The sequence below is a fragment of the Sebastes fasciatus genome, chromosome 22 (assembly GCF_043250625.1).
Source record: "Sebastes fasciatus isolate fSebFas1 chromosome 22, fSebFas1.pri, whole genome shotgun sequence".
NCBI lineage: Eukaryota > Metazoa > Chordata > Actinopteri > Perciformes > Sebastidae > Sebastes > Sebastes fasciatus.
In genome coordinates this window covers 3,348,249-3,369,715 of record NC_133816.1, presented here as the reverse complement: position 1 = coordinate 3,369,715, position 21,467 = coordinate 3,348,249, and the positions used below count along the sequence as shown (strand labels likewise).

The following is a 21,467-nucleotide window of genomic DNA, read 5'->3' as shown; positions in this document are numbered from 1 at the left end:
CAAGGACTTCATATTGATGCTTTGAGCATTGGAAAGCCGTAGATATTTTTAATACATCATAAACTGAGCAGAGTGTAAATTCCTCACAGCACAGACACTGTAGCATATGTTTTATTGAGTCATTTGAAGGATAAACACTGTGATTAAAGTACCGGTCTGACCAGTCTATTCTTTCAATAGAGAGAGGAATGGTATGACCTGCATACACAGATGGAATTCATAATAATGTACACGCCATCCACCTGACACTGCTACCAAATACTAATCATACCAAAAATACTACTTGGAGTGAAACAAAATAAGGTAGAAAGGTTTTAAAGTTTGAGGTCTCTCCGTGCTGCACCGACAAATCAAACTATGTGGTCAGTTCTACAGTGCTTCAAACATTCATGAGTTTCGCAGTGGAGGTCAGGGTGCCTCTGATTGGTGTCATGTTCAAGGACACGTTGAAAGAGACGGAAACTGAACCCACTCTGGGATTCCCAAGTGAAGGAATGAAGCGAGAACCACCAGGATGCCTCGCTGACTTCTTCTTTAAAGGTCCCATATCATGCTCATTTTCTGGTTCATACTTGTATTTAGGGTTTCTACTAGAACATGTTTACATGCTGTAATGTTCAAAAAAAACTTTATTTTCCTCATACTGTCTGCCTGAATATGCCCGTATTTAGCCTATGTCTGAAACGCTCCGTTTTAGCGCATTTCGACGGAATTGCGATGAAATTGCAACAGAATTGTGTTGCTAGGCAACAGCAAGGGTTCATGTGTACTTCCTGTCAGCTGATGTCATTCACACACACTGCAACCAGGAATAAACTGGAACACATTTAGAATGTTTATGTTTAAATCTGTGTAAAGGGTCTAAATATTGTATATTTGTGACATCACAAATGGACAGAAATCCTGACAGCTTGTTTCAAAAGCTTCTGAATACAGGCTGTGTGTATTTCCCTGTGGATTGAGCGTTTCGGTACTTTCACAGTTTTTATATAGGACTTAAGACTGCTTTATAATAAAAAAACATGAAAATCTCACTCTTTTATATAATGGGACCTTTAAATGTCAAAGCAGGTAAATCCTGTTAACTGGATCAGAAGAATTTAGTTTCATTATAGTTTACATTTAAGTTTTAAGTTAACACTGTTTTAGCACTGATAACAAAATTCTGCAAGGAACAAACAGCCCTCTACAGTTGGGATTAAGGAGACTTTAATGGAAATTATTTTGGAAAATCTTTTTTTAATCATATTTGCTCCAATTTTACGCACTGCAGCTTTAAGTTAACTTTGCTGCAGAAATTCCATTTCAGCGTTAGATAAAGTCAAACATAGTGGTTGGTTATTTCTCTTAGGGTCAATTTTGACTCCATATAATACGGCCACTATTCTGACCTTTAAGGCCATTCCTCTATATAAACAAGGCTAACGTGGCTGCAAATTGATTAAAAATCAACTTGGGGTGGATTTTTTTTTCTTTACTCAGAAACAGAGTAAACACAAAGAGTGTCCAATAAAAAGTTCTACGAGGTTTTATTTGGAAACTATGAAATGATGATGACTGGGTGAAATGCTCCTTTTGAGGAATAGTTTAGTAATAGTTTGACATTTTGGGAAATATGCTTATTTGCGTGCTGAGAGTTAGTTAGACTGATTCGACTCTCATGTTATATACTGTAGCTACAGTACAGCCAGAAGCCAGTTAGCTTAGCTTAGCATAAAGACTGGACACAGGGATACACAGCTAGGCAGGCTCTGTCTGAAGGCTATGAAATCCACCTACCAGCACCTCTGAAGCTCTTTTTTGAAATAGCTCCTTTAAATGAAATTTACTTTAAAGAAGACCTATTGTGCTCGTCTTCAGATCTTCTACGAGAACATGTTTACATGCTTTAATGCCCAGTCTGCTCTGATTGGTCAGCTGGCCTACTCTGTTGTGATTGGTCAACCGAAACAAAGTCTTCGGACTCCACTCCAGCTCCGCTCTAACTAGCTTTGTTTGAGGGTGTGCCAAACCAGCTGCTAGGCAGGTATTATGCAAATGTGTTACTTTGTGACATCACCACGTCACGGAAGAAAAGGCGGTGTTTCTGTGGGGGAGAGTAACTCCCTTTGGAGTTTAACTTTGCAGACCTTTTACATGCACAAAAAAATATATAACACACTAAAGGAAAGGGACAAATCACAAAAGCATAATAGGTCGTCTTTAATATTAACATTGTGTAACCATAGAAATGACAGACAGAGAACTGAAAGAGCTTTCACTTGATCTGATACACAGGTTCAGGCCTAAATAAAACATGCAGCTAATCAATGCAGTCATAACTGTATGCACAGCACACAGCTGGTGTATCACAGCAGGGATGAGGAGCCCAGTTGTCTCCGGTGGCGAGTCAAAAACACACAGCAGTCACTCATCACCTCCATGTTGCCTTGGATTAGGTTTGGTCGTCGTCATTTCTGCACATCCAAACATGGAAATGCACATGGAGGGAGAGATACAGAGTATGGGAGGGCTGCATTTAAAAACCTTCCTCATAGCTGTCCAAACCGGATTATAGCCTTTACTGTGGCTGTGGAATAAGGCAACATCTACCAATACTGAGTTTTTGGGCTTCTACTTTATCATACTGACTATGCCACACAAGAGATCATTTATTAACACATACATGCATGCAGGCACATACAATGACAATCAGGGTGTATGTATGTACAGTATAGGCTAAGGGAGACAACAAAAGAAAAAATATATCACCTTGGAGGGTTACACATTATAATAGCTGTTAGCTTTGCAGCTTGAATGTCGTAAACATGAATATTTGATCATCATAATGCCCAAGTCATCGCGTCTTCCGGTTAATATTTTTGTTGTTATTCCAGGACTTCAAATGATGGCAGAGCTCAACATTTTCTGTCTTGGATGTTGTACATCATCATAATGTAGTTGCAGGAAATATCACACGGAGTTCAATAAGACGGTGAGTAATGCAACAGCCTCCTGTTGTTACATAATCTATTATCTAACAACATCAATGCTGTCATATAGAAGCCCATTGAGCCAGATTTTAGATTTTAGATTTTTACATTTTAAAATTACATAATAACCCACAACAACAGAGAGAAAAAAACACACACAGAGAACTAAAATAAAATTACATAGAATAAAAATCCAAACTAACAACAGACGCTGCTAAGACTGTATATATACACATTATAAATAAATATTACAAATAAATATGTACCTGTATACACAACAGTATACATGCATGCCTGCACACATGAGCGAGCATATAGATGTACAATAATATGGCAAAGAATAAATAATAGCACAGACATGAGTCAGTTTCTCCAAAGGGAGGAGAGCTGTGATCTGTGGAATCCACATGTTGACCGTTGCAGACCAAGATACACTTTTTTGCCAAAATAAAAAGAAGTGTTAACAAAGATTAAATGTCTGTACCAAAAAGATCATTAGTAGTGTGGTTCAACAGGTAAAGCGAAGGAGACATCGTGAATTGTTTACCTGCTGGATCACAGAATGAACCTCTTTCAAAAATGTTTGGATGCGATCACATGATCAAAACAAATGGATAAATGTACCTTGGTGTATCTTATATTTAAAACAAAGGTTGGAAGAGCTGGGGAACATTTTTTGGAGGCGTATAGGTGTAAAATATGTTCTATGGAATTTTTTTTATTTTGTTCATGTATAGATATTGAGGTACATTTCGGAAAGAGTCCATTGTCCAATTATATCGTTATTTCTTGTCTGTGGTTGTTTTGACCCTTTTTTGTAGTCGTCTTGTGTCTCTTTGTGGTCATTTGGCATCTCTTTGTAGTTTTTTGTGTCTCTTTGTAGTTGTTTTGTCTCTTTGTGGTCATTTTGTGTCTCTTTGTAGTTGTTTGTGTCTCTTTTGTGGTCATTTTGTGTCTCTGTAGTAATTCTGTGTCTTTTTGTAGTTGATTTGTGTTTCTTTGTGGTCATTTGTGTAACTTTTTTCTGGAGGCGAATGGGTGTAAAATATATTCTATGGAATTTCTTTTATTTTGTTTATATTATTATTATTATTATTATTATTATTATTATTATTATTATTATTATAGAGATTGAGGTACATTTCGTAAAGAGTCCATTGCAGATCCTTTTCCAATCTCCAGAACTAAATGTGACCCCCAGATCACGTTCCCGTTCCCAGTGGTTTCCGTGAATCATAAGCTGAAGAATCAGAGTACACCAGTAGAGCATGAAAGCCTGATTTCTTTTAGATAAAAAGTTGAGATGTTATGCATGATAAAAAGGGAGATAAATCAGCAGCTGCAGCAGAGGAGAAGCTGCAGTTGTGTCTGCGTCGCAGTTACATTGAGGTGACGCAGCACCGGAAATGATACGTGTATTTAGGGTTCCCGTGCACTTTGGCCTTCAGTTAGGGGGGTGTGAAGGGTGCGGAATAGCGGTCACTCCCGGGCTGGGGCTAGCAGTAAGCTGGCATTACGAAATATAACCAACAATGTAAGCAAATTGAGGATGACCTCATTATGGTTAGTATTATTGTACCTTGGTATAGTTAAAAAAAGGTTGCCGCTACTATAATTAGGCACGCTAAGTGATGCTACATTGTTTAAATAACATGCTAAGTGCTAAAATGGTCATGGTGCCGTTCAGGGAGGAGTGTGAGGCCTCTCTGCTAATTTGACTGCATAGAAACTGGGAGTGGTGGAACCAGAGAGGCTGGGTGGACTGGTTGTGTTATCTACAGAGAATGAAGTTGAACCTACAGCAGACTGAGGAGGACTTCCCTGAGACTCACAGAATGACATTCATATAGGTGCGTAACTTACAGCACAACAACACCTTGACCTCACTCTCCACGTGTGTGTGCGTGCTACCGGATGTGTAAAATCTGTAGTCTCTCCTTTGCTGTCAGGTGTGTTTGTGGCTGCAGCTGCCGCTCAGGAGTTGTTCATGCATGTCTGCTACGTCTTGGTGATGTTTTATTCTGCTGTTAAACAAGCCTAGGCTACATAAAAAGTGTCAGGTTGTTTCATTTGTGTGGCTTAACAATGCACCTGCCTTGGTGACTTTTCATTCATTGTCATTTTTGTTTAATCTTCAGAATTTTTGTCTCTTTTCTAGTTCATTTTAGTGAGGCTACACTGGTTGCATAGGCCTATTTATAAATGTTAATCAGTTGTATGATCAGTCTGCAAAGTGCCATCTATGGAAGTGGAATTTTTTGTTGGTTTGGGCATGTGGGCTCATGTTGCCGATGTTGATCATCATAACCTTCCTCCCCATGGGTGAATTATGTTACAATGGGCCCCTGGGCACAGACATACTAAATACCCAACCACCTCTCCTTCATAGGAGCAAGACACACATACACTGTAGTTGTTTAGCCTTGTTTTGTCATTTTGTCTTTATGTGGTCATTTTTGTCTCTTTTGGTCTTTTTGTGTCTCTATGGGGTCATTTTGAGTCTTTTCGTAGTTGTTTTGTGACACTCTTTAATTGGTTTGGCCTTTTTTTTCCTAGTTATTTCTTGTCTGTGGTTATTTTGCCCCTGTTTGTAGTCGTTTTGCATCTCTTTGTGGTTGCTTTGTGTCTCTATGTGGTCATTTTGTGTCTCTTTGTAGTTGTTTGTGTCTCTGTGGTCATTTTGAGTCTCTGTGGTTGCTTTGTGTCTCTCTGTGGTTGTTTTGCCCATTTCTTTTCATAGTCATTGTGAGTCTCTTTGTGGTCTCTGTATGTTTCTCTGCAGCTGTTTTGCATCTGTGTCTAGTTGTTAGATCTTTATGGGCGGGTTGGCACCTTGCAAGGCAGCCTCTGCCATCAGTTCATGAATGTGTGTGTGAATGCTGACGTGTCGTGTAAAGCGCTTTGGGTGATCAGAACACTAGGAAGGCGCCATGTAAATGCAAGTCCATTTACCGTTTACCTCCCCCTGTAATGTAACGCAGTGACGTTTACTCAGAGTAGGCCTACATTTTAACCGACATACTTTTTACACTTCCTTTGAGTACATACCTGTAGGCTATATTCAGAGAGAAAGGAGATACTGTATGTGAGATGAAGGGTAACAAGTGGCAACAAGGATTGAAGGGAGTTATTTGCAGGAATGGTGAGACGGCCATGTAGGAGAATGTAGCTCCACTCGTCACCCAGAGGGCTCTCCGCTGGAGCGGCATGAATGATCCTCCCATCAGTCAGTCACCTCCTACCCCCTCGGCTTATCTGTCTTTTTACTCTCCGATGTTTTCCCCAATAGACTGTCAAGTCAAGTCAATTTTATTTACACAGCCCAATATCACAAGTCACAAGTTTGCCTCAGGGGGCTTTACTGTACAATGTGTACAGCATACGACACCCTCTGCCTGTGAAGAAGAGCCTATTGAAATGATGCTCGTGCTTGAGAAGTCAATGTTGATGTTGTCTCTGTATCGTAGAAGGAAAAACAGTCAAGGTTAAGATGTGTTAAGTCAGGATTAGGCTCATGTTAGAGTAAAGGTTAGGGGTTAGAGCGAAAGAGGCGTGTGTGTGTTTGAGCAAGAGAAAGAAACTGCAGACATTTTTCCCTGAATTGAAACATGTAAACCTGCAGTAGGCAGATTATTTTTGGCATCATTGGGCAAAAAAAATCTATGATAACCTTTCAGCATATTGTAATTCAAGTGTTCTGAGAGACTTTTGCACCTCCTCATGGATCTGTTTTAAAAAATGTAGGCCCTGATGGTAGACTTTGGCCAATCACAGGTCATTTCAGAGAGAGAGAGAGCGTTCCCATTGGCTGTTCATGCAATGGAGGCAGCTGTCAATTACTCGCGAACAAAATTTCTAATTTTAAAGATTACACTAAAATATGTTTCTGAGCATTTTATGCGAGGAATAGGCATTACTGTAACAGAATATTGATGCATATTTGATCAGCGTTGCCTAGTTTGACCGTTCGATCGTTCACGAGTGATTGACAGCTGCTCAGAGACGACGAGGCTCCAGCTTGGCTCTGATTGGTTGTTTTCCTCAGGTCTGTGAAATAGCCAAATATGTCAAATAAACTTCCTTGAACAAGTTCTAACATGTTAACCTAAATGGCAAAATAATATAATGTCTGTGTGCGTCACACAGTTTTCCTGCTTTCAGCTTATAATTCACAACAGAAGAGGAAAGAGAGAGAGTGTGAGAGAAAGAGAGGCAGAAAAAGAAGAATGAGCGAAATGTCCATCATCATGGAAACAGAAGGAAATGATGGCTCATTTTCTCTCTCCGTCTCTCTTGTAGATAACACACACGTCCTCCGTTTTTATCAATGTGTTTCATGTTCGCTCCACTCTTGCGTCTCTTCTGTGGAAGTTTTAGCAATTCAGTGTTTACACAGCTCGGAGATGTTAGAACGTTTTAAGATGAGTAGCCTTTTTAGTGTTGACTTCTGGGAAAAACTCTCATACTCTAAGCACCACGATGAACAGTGTGAATATTGCATCTTGAAGTCCAGATGGGCTGTAGCCTAATTCCAGCACTTCATTTATGAAGTTATCATCGGGGCCTCATGCTTCATTTGCTGTGGAGATTGGATTCTTTCAGCCGGTTCAGTAATTAGATATTTTAGTGGCTTTGGGGAGTTTTCTGTGAACTGATCCAAATGCTCACATTAGTTTTGATCATTATCTGTTTTGTTTCATTTAAACTCTGCCTGAGGTTAATAAAATAATACTTGCAAATGACATTGTGTCCCTTTTTAAAGTTCAGTTGCTGGTACTTCTGTGTCCTTGGTGGATTTTGATGTGACACTAATGCTGTTTGGTAGATTGTTATATTTGGAACCAGTAACAATGCACTGCTTTCATCCAGTTTATCAATGTGGCTCTAAAGAGAGATTTTAGACTGTATGAATGCATTGATTTAGTTCATATATAATGTGAATTAAACTTTTACTGTAGCTTGGTGGTAGAGCATGTGCACAGCAAGGTCTCCAGATTCATAATGCTGTTTCTGAAGGTGTAAGGGCTGATGGTTTGGCATGCACTTTGTCCTTCTCTTGTGTTCATTCAGCTGTCCGACACTTTAACAAGCCGCGGGCCAGCCTGTGGGCACGTCAAACTCATGCTGTGCCGGCAAATATTGTTAAAATGTAGAGAAGTTAATTTTAGATTCTAGTGGAGATCCCAAAGTTTCCAAACATACCAAAGTTTGTATGTTAAAGGTAGGGTCGACGATGTTGGAAAGCTAGCATAATTGGAAAGTAGCATCGCCTCAGGAGCTCCGTCTAAACCCCCTCCCCGTTCCCCTCGAGGCTCCTTCCAAGGCAACGCCCCCCCACACACGTGCACGAGCACCGCCGCGTAACTACTTCACAGACACAGAGCGGAGAGAGGACCTCAACTCAACAACGCTACCTCATGACAAGTAACCGCTGCAGTGCTACTGCAGGGCTGAGTTTTAGCTTCCATTCTCCAGTAAACGTGCAGCGGCGACGCGCTTTGAGTTCAGGCTGGTGCACGCCAAGGGTAGAGTACGAGCAGGGAGGCAGGGAGGCATCTGATTGGTTCTTTACAAAGCGCACCGCGAGACAGTGATTAGTAGACGTTTTTACAGGATTACAACAGCTACAGATGACGGCTCTTTTCCGGTCCTTTTTCAGAGCTCATCAGTAATGGATCTCTGTCGGGGTGTATACACCATTTCAACCAATATAACAAATAGTGTAGACTGGAGAACATCGTCAACCCTGCCTTTAACTCATGATACGATCTTATTGCGATTTTAAACATTTTGCGATATGTTGTATGTGTTTTGCGATGAGATATATTGTGATTTATTACCTTTTTTCAACTGCAAATTATGCAGTTTGTCATCATCTGTTTTCTCGAGGTCAGAGGTCAAGGGACCCCTTTGAAAATGGCCATGCCAGTTTTTCCTCGCCAAAATTGAGTGGAACTTTAGAGTGTTATTTAGCGTTCTTCCCCACAAGCTAGTATGACATGATACCAATCAATTCTTAGGTTTCCTAGTTTCATGTGGTATCCCGGACGAGCCCCCATTTGTCACAAATAAATTGGCTACGTCATACTATTATCTTCAGTCTAGCTTTAAGACTGAGCCGCTACTATGCAGCGATTTTCGAATGATAATTGACTAATTCCCAGTGTCGAATAGTAATTTTTGCTTGGAATGCACATCCCTAGAAAAAATTAAAATACATAATTCTCCAATGCTTTGGCCTGGCGGCGAGTCATCTCAGGCCTGGCGGGCCACCAGGCTTGCAATAGACTGGTGGAAACCCTGGTCATGTCACTGGACTCAGTATTCAGTCGCTACATGGCTCACTGGTGACACATTAGTGCAGACAGTACTGTATACTTCAATGTATAGTCCTCTGAGTGTGCTTTATAATACATTTCGTGACCTTTAGTCTGTTAGATTGAGTCTGGAATGAAACAGGCACACACCATGAATATTGAACATGAATACTGTAATTGACTGCAGCTACAGTATGGTGGTGGCTTGCCTTAATGTGGTGTGCGAAACCAACACATTCGCAGGTCAAAGTGTAATCTTCCAACATTCATCTGCATCTCTTTCTCTAATAACGGCCCACTCTGGCGTGTCTGTAGCTCTTTTCCCCCAGTTTTACAGTCTGTGATTGATGGAAGGAGCCGAGCAGCAGAGACAGACAGAGGGAGGCGGGTGTATTTATTGAAGCAAATAAAAGGCGGATAGAGCGAGGGAGACGGAGGAAGCAAGAGAGAGATAGAGAGAGATGAGCTGTCAATGGCGCAGCAATTTCCACCTGCAAAAACAAGGCTTTTGAATCCCCGCTGCACGGCCTCAGACAGACTGAAGAGATTCTCTCCGTGATGCTATCTGACACACTGTTATTGCCTTCACTTTCTGCACTTTGAGGCTGCTAATGGATGTGCACCATAACATGCACACACATGGATGCGCACACCTCTTGGAAGTCACTTTTTTCTCAAGTGGAAGAGAATTCAAAGTGTTATTCAGGTCACTCGGTGAGTTAGGTGTCGCTCCAACACTGGAGAAAGGTGATAAGAGGAGGTAAAGGTAGCAGGTATGCATGCACACAAACAAATCCAAACACTTTTTCTGAACTCCAAGTGCTCTCTACTGTTCTGAAAGTGGAAACAAAATACAAGGAAAAAATCCTTTAGGCAGAAGCAGCGTGAGGAGCTTGTTAACAGAAAGTCAAAAGCAAAACAAGCGCCTCTCAGAAGTTACAGAACAGTCGATATTTTCCTCTCCTGCATGTGTTTTTCTCAGAGAAGGCAAAGCAGCAGGGATAGCTGAGTTATATATTACACCTCTCAGGAAGCCTTGAGATGACACAACACACTACTAATGGCTTTACAAATGAAGGAAAGACAAACATTCATGCGTGCGCTGCAATAAAAGGTGGATGAGTTGCTTAAAGGTCACATATTATGCTCATTTCCAGGTTCATAGATGTATTTTAATGTTGCACTAGAACATGTTTACATGCTGCAATGTTCAAAAAACCCTTTATTCTTCTCATACTGCAGCCTGAGTCTGCCTGCCTCAGAGCCTAATTCAGCCTCTGTCTGAAAACCACTGATTCACAGCCTGTCTCCTCCCACTCTGCTCTGATTGGTCAGCGTTTTCTGTCAATCAAACTTCCTCAACAACAACAGCGTCACCCTCCCCCTCCCTCCCGGAGAAGCTCTCTCTCTCTCTCTCTCTCTCTCTCTCGAGAGAGAGAGAGAGAGAGAGAGAGAGAGAGAGAGAGAGAGAGAGAGAGAGAGAGAGAGACGAGTGGAGAGAGAGGAGTGGAGGGAGAGGCAGCTAGAATAGAGCTTATAAACCACTTTAAAGTTTATAAACCAGAAACTTCACCCAGCGCACGTTACCGGAGGAATCTGATCAGAAATCGGCGACACATGATGAACATCTGCGGTCCAGATTCTAGGTTTTCCTGACGGTTTCTCTCAGGTAAATAATATTATTTATAGCTCTGTTAGTTAACTCAGTGTTTACCTTATGCATCAACTCTGTAAACCGTAAACATACACTCTGTTTTACGTCTGTCTTTACAGATCCATCTGTGAGAAATGACCGACAGAATCATCCCAGAGGAGAGCAGACAGCTGAGAGCAGATGGGAGATACAGAGCTAACCCCATTAGCTACATGCTACCGCTATGAGACGGTGTGTAAACACAGCGACCATCAGGGTGGAAAATAGAAGATGTGAAACAGTAGTCAGTTCATTATTTCTGCTAAAAGATAAATGTATGGAAGATCAGAGTAATGGTATATTATTTACAGTAGTAGCTGTCTCTGTGTTACCATGACTACAGACCACCGGAGCTTAGCTTACCATAGTTTACCAGAGCTGAAGACTTTCTCCTGTACCATGTCACATAACTAACTAACAGGTGAGATGATTACAAATGCTGTGAATAATTAATATTGTCATCTGTCAACTCAAATAAAGTTTGACTGTGAAACAGAAATGTGTTGTGTTGCTTACAAGTCACTATTTACTACCTGTACTCTGCTACATGCATGACATCAAATATATATAATATATAAATATCATCTGTTTAAACAGTGTAATTACATAAAGCCTTTGTGAAAGAACATGTTATATTTAGATGATGGGAGTACATGAAGCCTGTTCTGCTGGTTCTTGCAGACTTTGCTCAAGTTAGGTTGAGGAGGAGAGACAGTGACACGCTGTGGGCCGGGGTCAGCTACTGAAGGTTCTCTCTGGTTCGACCAGGAAACCCTTACATGGCTTGCATTTCTCTAATGACGTCAGAAGAGAAGGAAAAAAAGCGATTTTTTTTTCTGCACCCATTTCCGGACAAACGGAGGAGGAGAAAAAGAGAGAGGATGGTCTTTTATGATACTATGGTGGCCTGTAGACACACTGGGGACAGATATTGATGTTTAAAAGACATGGAAAAGTGCATTTTGCATAATAGGTGACCTTTAAATAGGCAAACAATTGGTGAAGAGATGTCTCAGTGGGGCTGGAAGAGAAAGGGGAAAGAGATGGGGAGAAAAAGAGCAGGAGCACGGGGGGTTCACCAAACTTCTTCGACTCGACCAGTCCAGATGGCGTTGGACTTTGTTCTTCTGTGGTCTAGTTTATGTGTCGTCCCCTTAAACCTCAACGGGGAGGAAAGAGGGATGACTGAGAAGGAAGGGGGGAGTAGGAAGCAACAGGAAAACAAACAGAGGAGTGAGGAGAACAAAAAAAAAAGTAGCAACAAGTGGAACTCTGGGGTTTTCCAACATTAGTATGACATATTTATAAATTTTTTTCTAGCGGTGTGATCCAACAGCTGCAGGGATGTGGATGGATACCAAAGCGGAGGCGAAGGAGGCCAGCAGGAATCGTGCCAGCCTCGGTCGGCGTGTGTTGAGCGGTCTGCTGTTCTTTACCGGGGACATGGAGTTCTTGGATAAGTACATGCAGGGTAGGAAAACTCTCACAATACACTGCTGCATCCCAAAACGTCTTATAAAAAGTATTTGTACGATAAAATGTGCCGGGGAACAACACAATTCATCAAGGCTGAGTGTTCTCATAAGGTGATTTATTACAAAACTTGAGCAGTAACATAAACATGTTGTAGTAGAAACCCAAAATACAAGTATGCACCTGAAAATACTAGGGCTGGGACGATACACCTATCTCCTGATTCGATGCTATCACAATACTTGGGTGCTGATTAGATATGTATTACCATTCTACAAAAATGTTGATTTATTGTGATTTTTGTTAACTTTTTTAACTCTAGACCATGGGAAAAAATTAAATCATACTCTTCTAGGGACTTTTACTTTGGAAAATCTCTAAATTAATCCAGTAAAAATGATTGATTTTCAGTATGTTTGTAGTCAAATATATCAGTCATTGTCAGGAATATTTTATTTATTTTAGAAATTCCCCTCACAATTTAGTGGTATTTTTTTTTTATTATAAGGGACATGTAATGTTTTATACTTCTGGTGAATATAATTCAATCCATCTTATTTCCATAGATGTATTTTTTATATACAGTTCCCCTTGTTAACACCTTATTTTGAAAACCAAACGTAGTTACTACTTCCTCTAACTTCTCCAAGGTGGTCTGTAGCTCTCCCGTCAGCTCCGTTCTCTTTATCCATCCATGGTCAGCTCCATCGGGGCCGTTTGAATGCAGAGAACATAAATGTCAGTATATGGGTGCTCTACAGTTGTAGCGTCGGCCCATTTGACCACGGAGACGGTAGCGACGGCCGGCTCGACCGCAACGTTACCGCGATACGATGACGTTTCCTGAAATTATAATAGATACTTTCATTATTTTTGACACTTAATTGTAAAAACAATGAATCGAGAAACTAATAGACAGATTATTAATAACCGTTAGTGGTAGCCCTATTTATATTTAAATAAATGAATCATATTTAATTGTATAATGAATCAAATTTGTGAGCTTTTTGTCGATTTTTCTGCCACAGCAGTTGTGAATCACTGTGAGAAACGGTAGAAATTACTCCTGTCTCCAAGGGAACCAAAAGACACGTTTGCTGATCAACATGATCTAAAATGTGCTTGGAAAATACATAATTCATCAAGGCTGAGTCTTCTCATAATGTGATTAATTACAAAACTTGCTCAAAAAAGAGCAAAACCGCCATAATCACAAATAAATGACCCTGAAATGCTTACCATATAAAATATGCAGAGGCATACATCACCCTACTCCCACGGTGAATGCTGCTGCACTCTTCCTCCAACATAAAACACAATCATCATTAAACTCCCATCTTTGATTCTTGTATAAAACCCTGTATTCGCATCAAGAAATATGCCTCTTTAGTTGAAAAAATATAAATTTTCCCAAAATGTTTTGGTTGGGAGGGGGGATGCTTTCAAGAAAAAAGTGTGTAAAATGTTTTCTTTCTGTGTCCTCAGACAAGCTTTTTGCGTTGCAGCTGGCGGTGTGGGGCCTGAGAGGGGTGTCCAGGGTGATCCTAGCCAACAACCCGCTGAGTGGTGCTCTCATCCTGGCCGCGCTGTACTGGGCCTCCCCCTGGCTGGGCCTGCTGGGAACTCTTGGTGTACTGGCCTCTACGCTGACAGCTGTTATCATGGAGCAAGACAGGTGGAATGATATACAGAAACACACACAAATAGCTCATAAACGTGTACATTTGTATGTACATATTAAATGATCTGTATATCTTAAAACCACTCAACAGGAAAAATACCGCTTTTAAATAATCAAACCTCATAAAAAGCCTGTCTGTTGCCTGGAAACTGACCTTGTAACATAAGCCTATCATTTGCTCGACCTTACGGCTAAAGTTGATTGAGGGTTCTAGTTAAAATTCATGAGAATAACCGCTCCATGACTGATGGCCCTGTGTTCACCCACACCCACTGCCTAGCAATTCTTATTTCAGTTAATGTCTCAATATTTACTGTTTATGCCACGCACAGTATAATATGCTAATACGCAACCTCATTTTAAGGTTGTAAAAATAAAATTCCACTTGAACTAGGGCTCCAAATGTTTTTTAAACCCGACATGTTGAATACATTTAGTGTCACCCTGGGGCTCATTAAAACTGAACAGTTTGTTTCCTGAGGAAAAGCTACACTAATGTGGGTTTTGATCATGAAAACAAAAGAGAAAATGTGAGACATAATGGTGATATGTGAATCTTCCTGTTCTCTGTGTGTCTGTGTGTGTGTGTGTGTGTGTGTGTGTGTGTGTGTGTGTGTGTGTGTGTGTGTGTGTGTGTGTGTGTGTGTGTTTGTGTGTTTGTGTGTGTGTGTAGTGATGAGGTGTCGGGAGGTCTCCATGGTTTCAACGGCATGCTGGTGTCTCTGCTGATGGGAGTGTTCAGCTCAGCTGGAGACTGGTACTGGTGGCTGCTGCTGCCTGCCTGCTTTGGGTCAGCTACATGGTGAGACAGACACACAGACACAACAGGGGGGAGGGGGTACTTTGTTTGCACGTCAGTCATTTTGTTCAGCTGACCAATGCTGTTGGTTTTCCAGTGAGGACAGTCGGTATATTGTGTGAAGTGTTCGCTTGAAGCACCTCTCTCTCTCAAGTGTCTCTTTTGAAGTCTATTATGTATTTGGACCTATAGTACTTTAAAGGGGATATATCATGCTCATTTTCACATTCATGCTTGTATTTTGGGTTTCTACTAGAACATGTTTACATGCTTTAATGTTCAAAAAACACATTATTTTTCTCATACTGTCTGTCTGAATATACCTGTAATCATCCTCTGTCTGAAACGCTCCATTTCAGCGCATTTCAACGGAATAGCAACAGAATTGCGTTGCTAGGAAACAGCTTGGGTCCATATTTACATCATGTCAGCTGATGTCATTCACATCCACTGCAATAGGAAATAAACTGGGACACATTTAGAATGTTTACGTTTAAAACTGTGAAATGGTCTTAATATTGTATATTTGTGACATCACAAATGGAAAGAAATCCTAACGGCTTGTTTCAAATGCACAGTTTCTGATACGGGCTGTGTGTGTTTCTCCATGGATTGAGTGTTTTGATACTTTCACAGTATTTATATATCACTTAAACCTGCTTTATAATATAAAAGCCATGACAATCTCACTTTTTACAATATGGGAGCTTTAAAGAGAACCTATTATGCTTTTGGGCTTTTCCCCTTCCCTTTTAGTGCGTTGTATAGATTTTTGTGCATGTAAAAGGTCAAAGTTACAAAGCTCAAAGTCCACTCCAAAGGGAGTTACTGAAAATAAGCATAATAGGTCCTCTTTAAAAGCTTAGTTAACTGGTTTATCTATAATGGATATTTTCATTATTTTTGATACTTTATAGGATAAAACAATGAATCGAGACTCATTAGTGGTAGCCCCTATTTCTATTTAAATAAATGCATCATATTTTAACATATAATGAATCTAACTTTTGCGGGTTTTGCTGATTTTTTTTTTGCCACAGGAGTCGTGAGTCACTGTAAGAAGCAGTAGAAATTACTCCCGTCTCCAAGGCAACCAAAAGACACGTTTGGTGATGTCAGTCAACCTAGAAATATTAAGACTTTTTACACACATCTGCAGACTGAAAACTAAAAACATCCAATGGTAGGTATATATCAGGCGTGCTTCCACTTTACTCCCAACGTACAGAATGTGAGTGATGGATGCCACGGTGAGGCCATTTTGGAAGGGCTCTGCATTAAAGTGAATATGAACACCATGTGTCTGCATGAAGCATGTAAACAAGGTCCATTTCATTAAAACTGATCAGCACCTCCTCTCTCTCACCCCCCCATCCCCATCTCCAGTGTCTTTCTGTACAGTGGTCTCTCCCCAGTGTTGGACCGCTGGGACTTGCCTGTTGCAGTGTTTCCCTTCAACATCGTCATCGTCCTCTTCCTGCTTTGTACTGGCCCAGACAACCTCTTCTTCCCGCACCACCCGGTTATGCCACCGGGGCTGTTGGAGCCCAACAGCACCGAGCTCAATGCAGTAGAGGTGAGGCGACCCAACGTTTAATTAAAGGGACTATTTGTAACTTTCAGAATTGCTTGTTAACAGCGACACCTGTGGCCGTGAAATCAACGAAAGTCAGCATCGGGCTCACGCTTGCTCGTTCTAAATAGACCTGAACGAGCATCGCTCAACACAGTGAGGAAAGGGGAGAGGTGATTGTGGTTTTAGCTGACGTGTGTCAGCTAAAACCACAATATCACTCTATATTTCCCCTGCTTGGCAGTAATGTTAGCTGACCAGACGAAGGTCTCTCCATGAACATGATTTAGAACTGATCCTAGTGTTGACTTTTCCTGCCTCAGCGCAGGCTGAGGCAGCGGGGCTCTGCAGCGTGTCTCCCTGCTCTCTCCGCCCGCAGCCGGAGAGAGCAGAGGAGACACCGGCACTCGGTCGGTAACGAGACGATAACGTGTCTCTCCGCAGAGCCCCGTCACTTCACAAGACACGGAAAACCTCTATTGGTCTGGAGGAGCTGCAGCATTTATTTCTGCACAAACATCCACTGTACATTCACTAGATATTCACTAACTCTTCTGCAGTGTGGAGTGAGCGCGCGTTCACGTCTAGAGGTGGAGAGCTGAGCGAGAACGCGCGCTCTATCTGAGTGAAAGTAAGCAGGCAGAGGAGACGAGGCAGCGGCCACACGCGAACGCGCATATGCGAGCGCGCATGTGTCCCGACCCGGTACATTTATACGCTTAAAAAGTTACAAACAGTCCCTTTTAAATGTGAAAAAAAATAATAATTTATAAATATCTTGAAGCTTGGTTGACTTCATCAACAGTAAAACTTTTCTCACAATCAAAGTCAACAGAAGGTTAATTTCCCTACTTTTATTTCTTAAATTGGTGTAACAAAGAGATCTTACGCCATGTTTTTGGGGTTTTACCATAAGTCATAGTTCTGTATATAAGAATCCATTCACTAACAAAGAACACGCTTCTTATGAATGCAAATTACCAGCAGGCACTGGAAGTTCAGGAGAGATTTAATTTATAGTGACCATATACATTTATTGTCGATTAGACTCCATGCTAACAATCATATTTAGGGGGGTAGTGATGCCGTGGTTAGTACAGGAATATTCCCCCCCAGGAGTCCAGACAGAGAGGTGGCTGAAGATCTGGATGATGGGGTGTGGAGTGGGACTTCTGATGAGCCCAGTAGAAGGAACCTTTTGCGCTGTAGGTGAACGGGGTGGAGGAGGGTCGCGTCGGTTCCTACTGAAATAACAACAGACAGCAGAGAGGAGAACAGTTCTTTAAAGGGGCTATATGTAAGAATCAGATATTGCTTGTTAACAGCTACACCTGTGGCCGTTAAGTCAACGACAGTCAGCGTCCTGTTGCTCGGCGCCTGTTCTCGCACTACGTAGACACAAGCGAGCGTCGGTCAAAACAGTGAGGCGACGCACAAGAGAGTGAACGTGAAATCACCCAATACCAGTGCCTACTATTGTTTATGTTTTAAGGAACCTCTCATCTGCCTTCCTGCTTTATCACCCACGGTCGTGCAGTTCAGAGGATGAGATTGGCGCATGCTGCAAGCAGATACAGATTTCGGAGGAGACCGGCGGAGTTGAATAGCAATTGTCAGGTCCCCTCCAGTGATGTGTTCATTGCGTGAAGGCCTCACAACTCTCCCCTTTTCTCCCCCGGTACCCAGTGTTTTATCCTCATCATGTTTTGACTCACGAGATTCCTCTGCATCTCTGTGACCCCAGTTGCCCCGGCGACTGGCTCCACGGCCCCTACCGCAGACACAGCTGTACAGAGAAACGGTGGCGCCCCAAAGGCAGGAATCCAAACCCAGTGATGTCAACACACGAGGGGACACTGATCTCCCCGAGAGAGGAATAGATAGAAAATTCCATCAGAGACCACCTTTTCCAAGTGGACTCGAGTATGGATCAATGAGTAAGGTGCGGAGCGTTTGCACTAATCAAACAAACTTGGACTTTGGGGTCATGTGTACTCGGATCCGGGCCCCGGGTCCCCTGATGTGAAAGCCTCCTAAATCTGCAAGTGCATGATCTGCAACTAATGTTGTCAATTTTTCATTTTACATTTATCAGCATTTCACCATGAGGGTTTAATTTGCAGTGATATTTGGACAGAGACAGCCCATCAAGTCACATGATCACAAAAACAGGTGCAGATCATGAGTAGTCTCAAAGGGAACTATTGGAAGTGACAGGAATATGATGAAGGATGATTTTTAAGAAGGTAAAAGCTAAAGTGAGGCCAGTTATCCTCTGTGTCTGCCAGGTTGCAGCCAGAGTGAACAAGTAACTGATAGGAGCACAATATGCAGAAGATCACCCAGCTATGACTCACCAGTTACTTAGCAACAGTTACCGATGGAGCGCCGGTTCAGGAAATTATAATCAGCCCAAACTGTTTTAATTAACAATTCTTGGTGATTGAGACTCGTAAGGCGGAGGTAAGGCTGTCGCATTCAAGATAAAGTCGTCTTTTGTTCAGTTTCTGTGGAGATTCAGAGTGTGTGATGGACATGTGAGTGTCAGGTTGCCAGGAAGGATAAGTTTACCTTTGTATAGCAGGGAGAAAAAAACAAAAAAAAAAAGTTCTAAATCTATGCTACTGAAGTCACCTTGATTGAAATGCAACCTGTAGTAAATAAATACATAGCTTCGACCACCAAATTGAAGTAAAATGCAGTCGCCTTGAACTGCTTCTCACGAGACTTTGGCAGAAAACTCCAGACTCTCACCAGCTGCCGCAGCCTGCTTTTGATCTCCGTGAGCCAGCTGGCATCTCGGCGCTCTGAGAGCCGACTGAATTTTAATCTCCATTCTGCTCGGAAGCAAGGCGGTACAGATTATGTGATCTGAATCACAAACGCTCTTCAAAATGTAATGAGCGTACATAAAGATTACTCGTTAGCATTTGTGTATATGTATTTATTTGCTGATTTACATGGATAACAAAACCTCACATATAGATACAAACAAACTATACAAATTCCTATAAACATACACAGATATACATACATATAAAGAAACACTAAATATACAAGATATCTTCCACAATATTGTATTATGTCCAATACACAATACTGAATATGGAAGACCAGTTAGATACCTAACTGGACCTGGAACTGGACCTCTTGTTGTTGGATTTATTTACCACAGCGTGTGTTTTCGAGGCCCAGTAAGAGCCAGGAGTGGTAAAGGATGCTGTATAAGTATATTCTTGCACATGATGCTCTGCAAACTGACTGTAAAGCTGTCTAAACTAGACGTACTAAACCCTCTCAGCGCTGTTCGGTGTCCTGAGTCAACATTTACACACTATTCTGTTAAGAAGCATTGCACCCTGTGGCATCCCTCACAATAAAGCCCCGTTCCCACTGGACAAAAAACCCACTAACATCTGGCTTTTGTCTTTAGTGGGAAAGGGTACAGTCAGTATTTATTTCCCGGGACAAATGACTCTGCAGTAGTCAGGAGTTGGAGCCTATAAATACCCCTATCGGCAGTGAAAAATCACCGGGCTTTGAAGCAAATTTAACATAGTGGCCAAACGGCGGTACTACAACTTCCGTATCCGTCACGTGATGCCATTGGACCCAAAAAGACTTTTCCCCATTGACTTACATTGGGAAAGAGACGTCTGTAAATCAGCGGATAATTTTTTTTAGAAGCAAATCAACTTCTTAGTTTGAACACTTAAATAGCCCTAATTTAAATCATTAGGTCCTAAAAAGGTGTGAAATGCACTAATAGCCAAATCCAGAGTTATTTCCCTTCCTCCGTTCATGTGAATGAGACCCAGACTGAGGCTGGAGCGAGGGGCTGGGAGGCGGATTTTAAGGAATGCCTACTGCGCCTGCTCTATGGGCTCCATGGGATCTGGGTAATTTTATGCTCGGAACTCAAGTTTTTTTGCTTTGTAACCATTTATTCATCCATGGGGTGAACATGCAAATTTTCGCACCTTTCCAGTGCAATGCTATGTGACGCACGTTGAAATGAATATATAATAAACTAGAAGTGCACTCGGAGAGCGCAGACCTCCACCGAGGCAGGATTCATGATCATGATCCGGATCACCACCAAAATCAAATGGATTGTTCATTGTGCCACACCCCACCCCTCCAAAAAATTTCATTCAAATCCATCGCGGACTTTTGGAGTAATCCTCCAAACAGACAAACCAACAAACAAACCAACAAACAAACCAACGCCGGTGAAAACATAACCTCCTTAGTAGGCCTCGGGTTTGGCGCAGGTAATAAAATCAACAGGGATTTGCACAATTATTATAATTTATTAATGTACAAACATACAATTAATATGCGCTCCTCAAAGCCACCAGACTCCATTATCAGAAACAGTAATTTTAACTCGCTAATCGTTGTACAACACACACACTCACACTCGACAGAAACAAAATAAAACTCATCAAAACCATCTTTGTTAGTCTTTCTACTGTTCCAACAATCAGAGAGTTTGAAAGAGAGACTGAATAAGAAACAGATATATTAAAAAATAAAGTAACTAACTTAACAATTTCACTGTTTACTAACTCTGCTTCCGGTGCCAGCCAGACCAGGGGAAAAAACCCAGAAAGGCCGATGCAACAGCTATTTGTAGTGGATTTTCCCGTGTTAAAAAAAACACACATACACGCTAATTTTGGTGGGAAAAAGGTATAAATAATTACTTTCCACAAGTTTCAGCCCCTCAGCCTCAAATTATTTCTCTCTGTTTCTTCCAGTTTCTCCCTCTTTTTCTCCTCCCTCCATCTGTCTCGTCTCTCGCCTTGTAAATGTTGTCCTTTCCATTTCACAAATTCCCTTTGGTTTGTTTGGAGATCTGAAAGCTCTAAATCCTTCTTCTTATCTCTCTGTTTCTCTTCTCCCCGGTCTCCATCCATGTCTCTGCTCTGCTGCCTTCCTCCGTCTCCCACTCTC

The 21,467-nt window shown here is 41.6% G+C and overlaps 1 protein-coding gene across 4 annotated transcripts in view; it reads left to right on the top strand.

The window, feature by feature from the left end:
* Positions 1 to 4,599: 4,599 nt before the first annotated feature.
* Positions 4,600 to 21,467, top strand: part of LOC141761369 (urea transporter 2) — a 34,668-nt gene continuing 17,800 nt past the window's right edge. Inside the window, exons 1-5 of one of the 4 annotated variants that reach the window (XM_074624723.1) lie at positions 4,600 to 4,822; positions 12,303 to 12,453; positions 13,941 to 14,130; positions 14,810 to 14,938; positions 16,322 to 16,511. In XM_074624723.1, coding sequence (XP_074480824.1) covers positions 12,327 to 12,453; positions 13,941 to 14,130; positions 14,810 to 14,938; positions 16,322 to 16,511 — 636 coding nt within the window. In that variant the 5' untranslated portion in view covers positions 4,600 to 4,822; positions 12,303 to 12,326. Of the gene's footprint in view, positions 4,823 to 12,073; positions 12,454 to 13,940; positions 14,131 to 14,809; positions 14,939 to 16,321; positions 16,512 to 21,467 lie in introns of those variants that run through there. The other 3 variants (XM_074624725.1, XM_074624722.1, XM_074624724.1) reach the window with 3 other exon arrangements.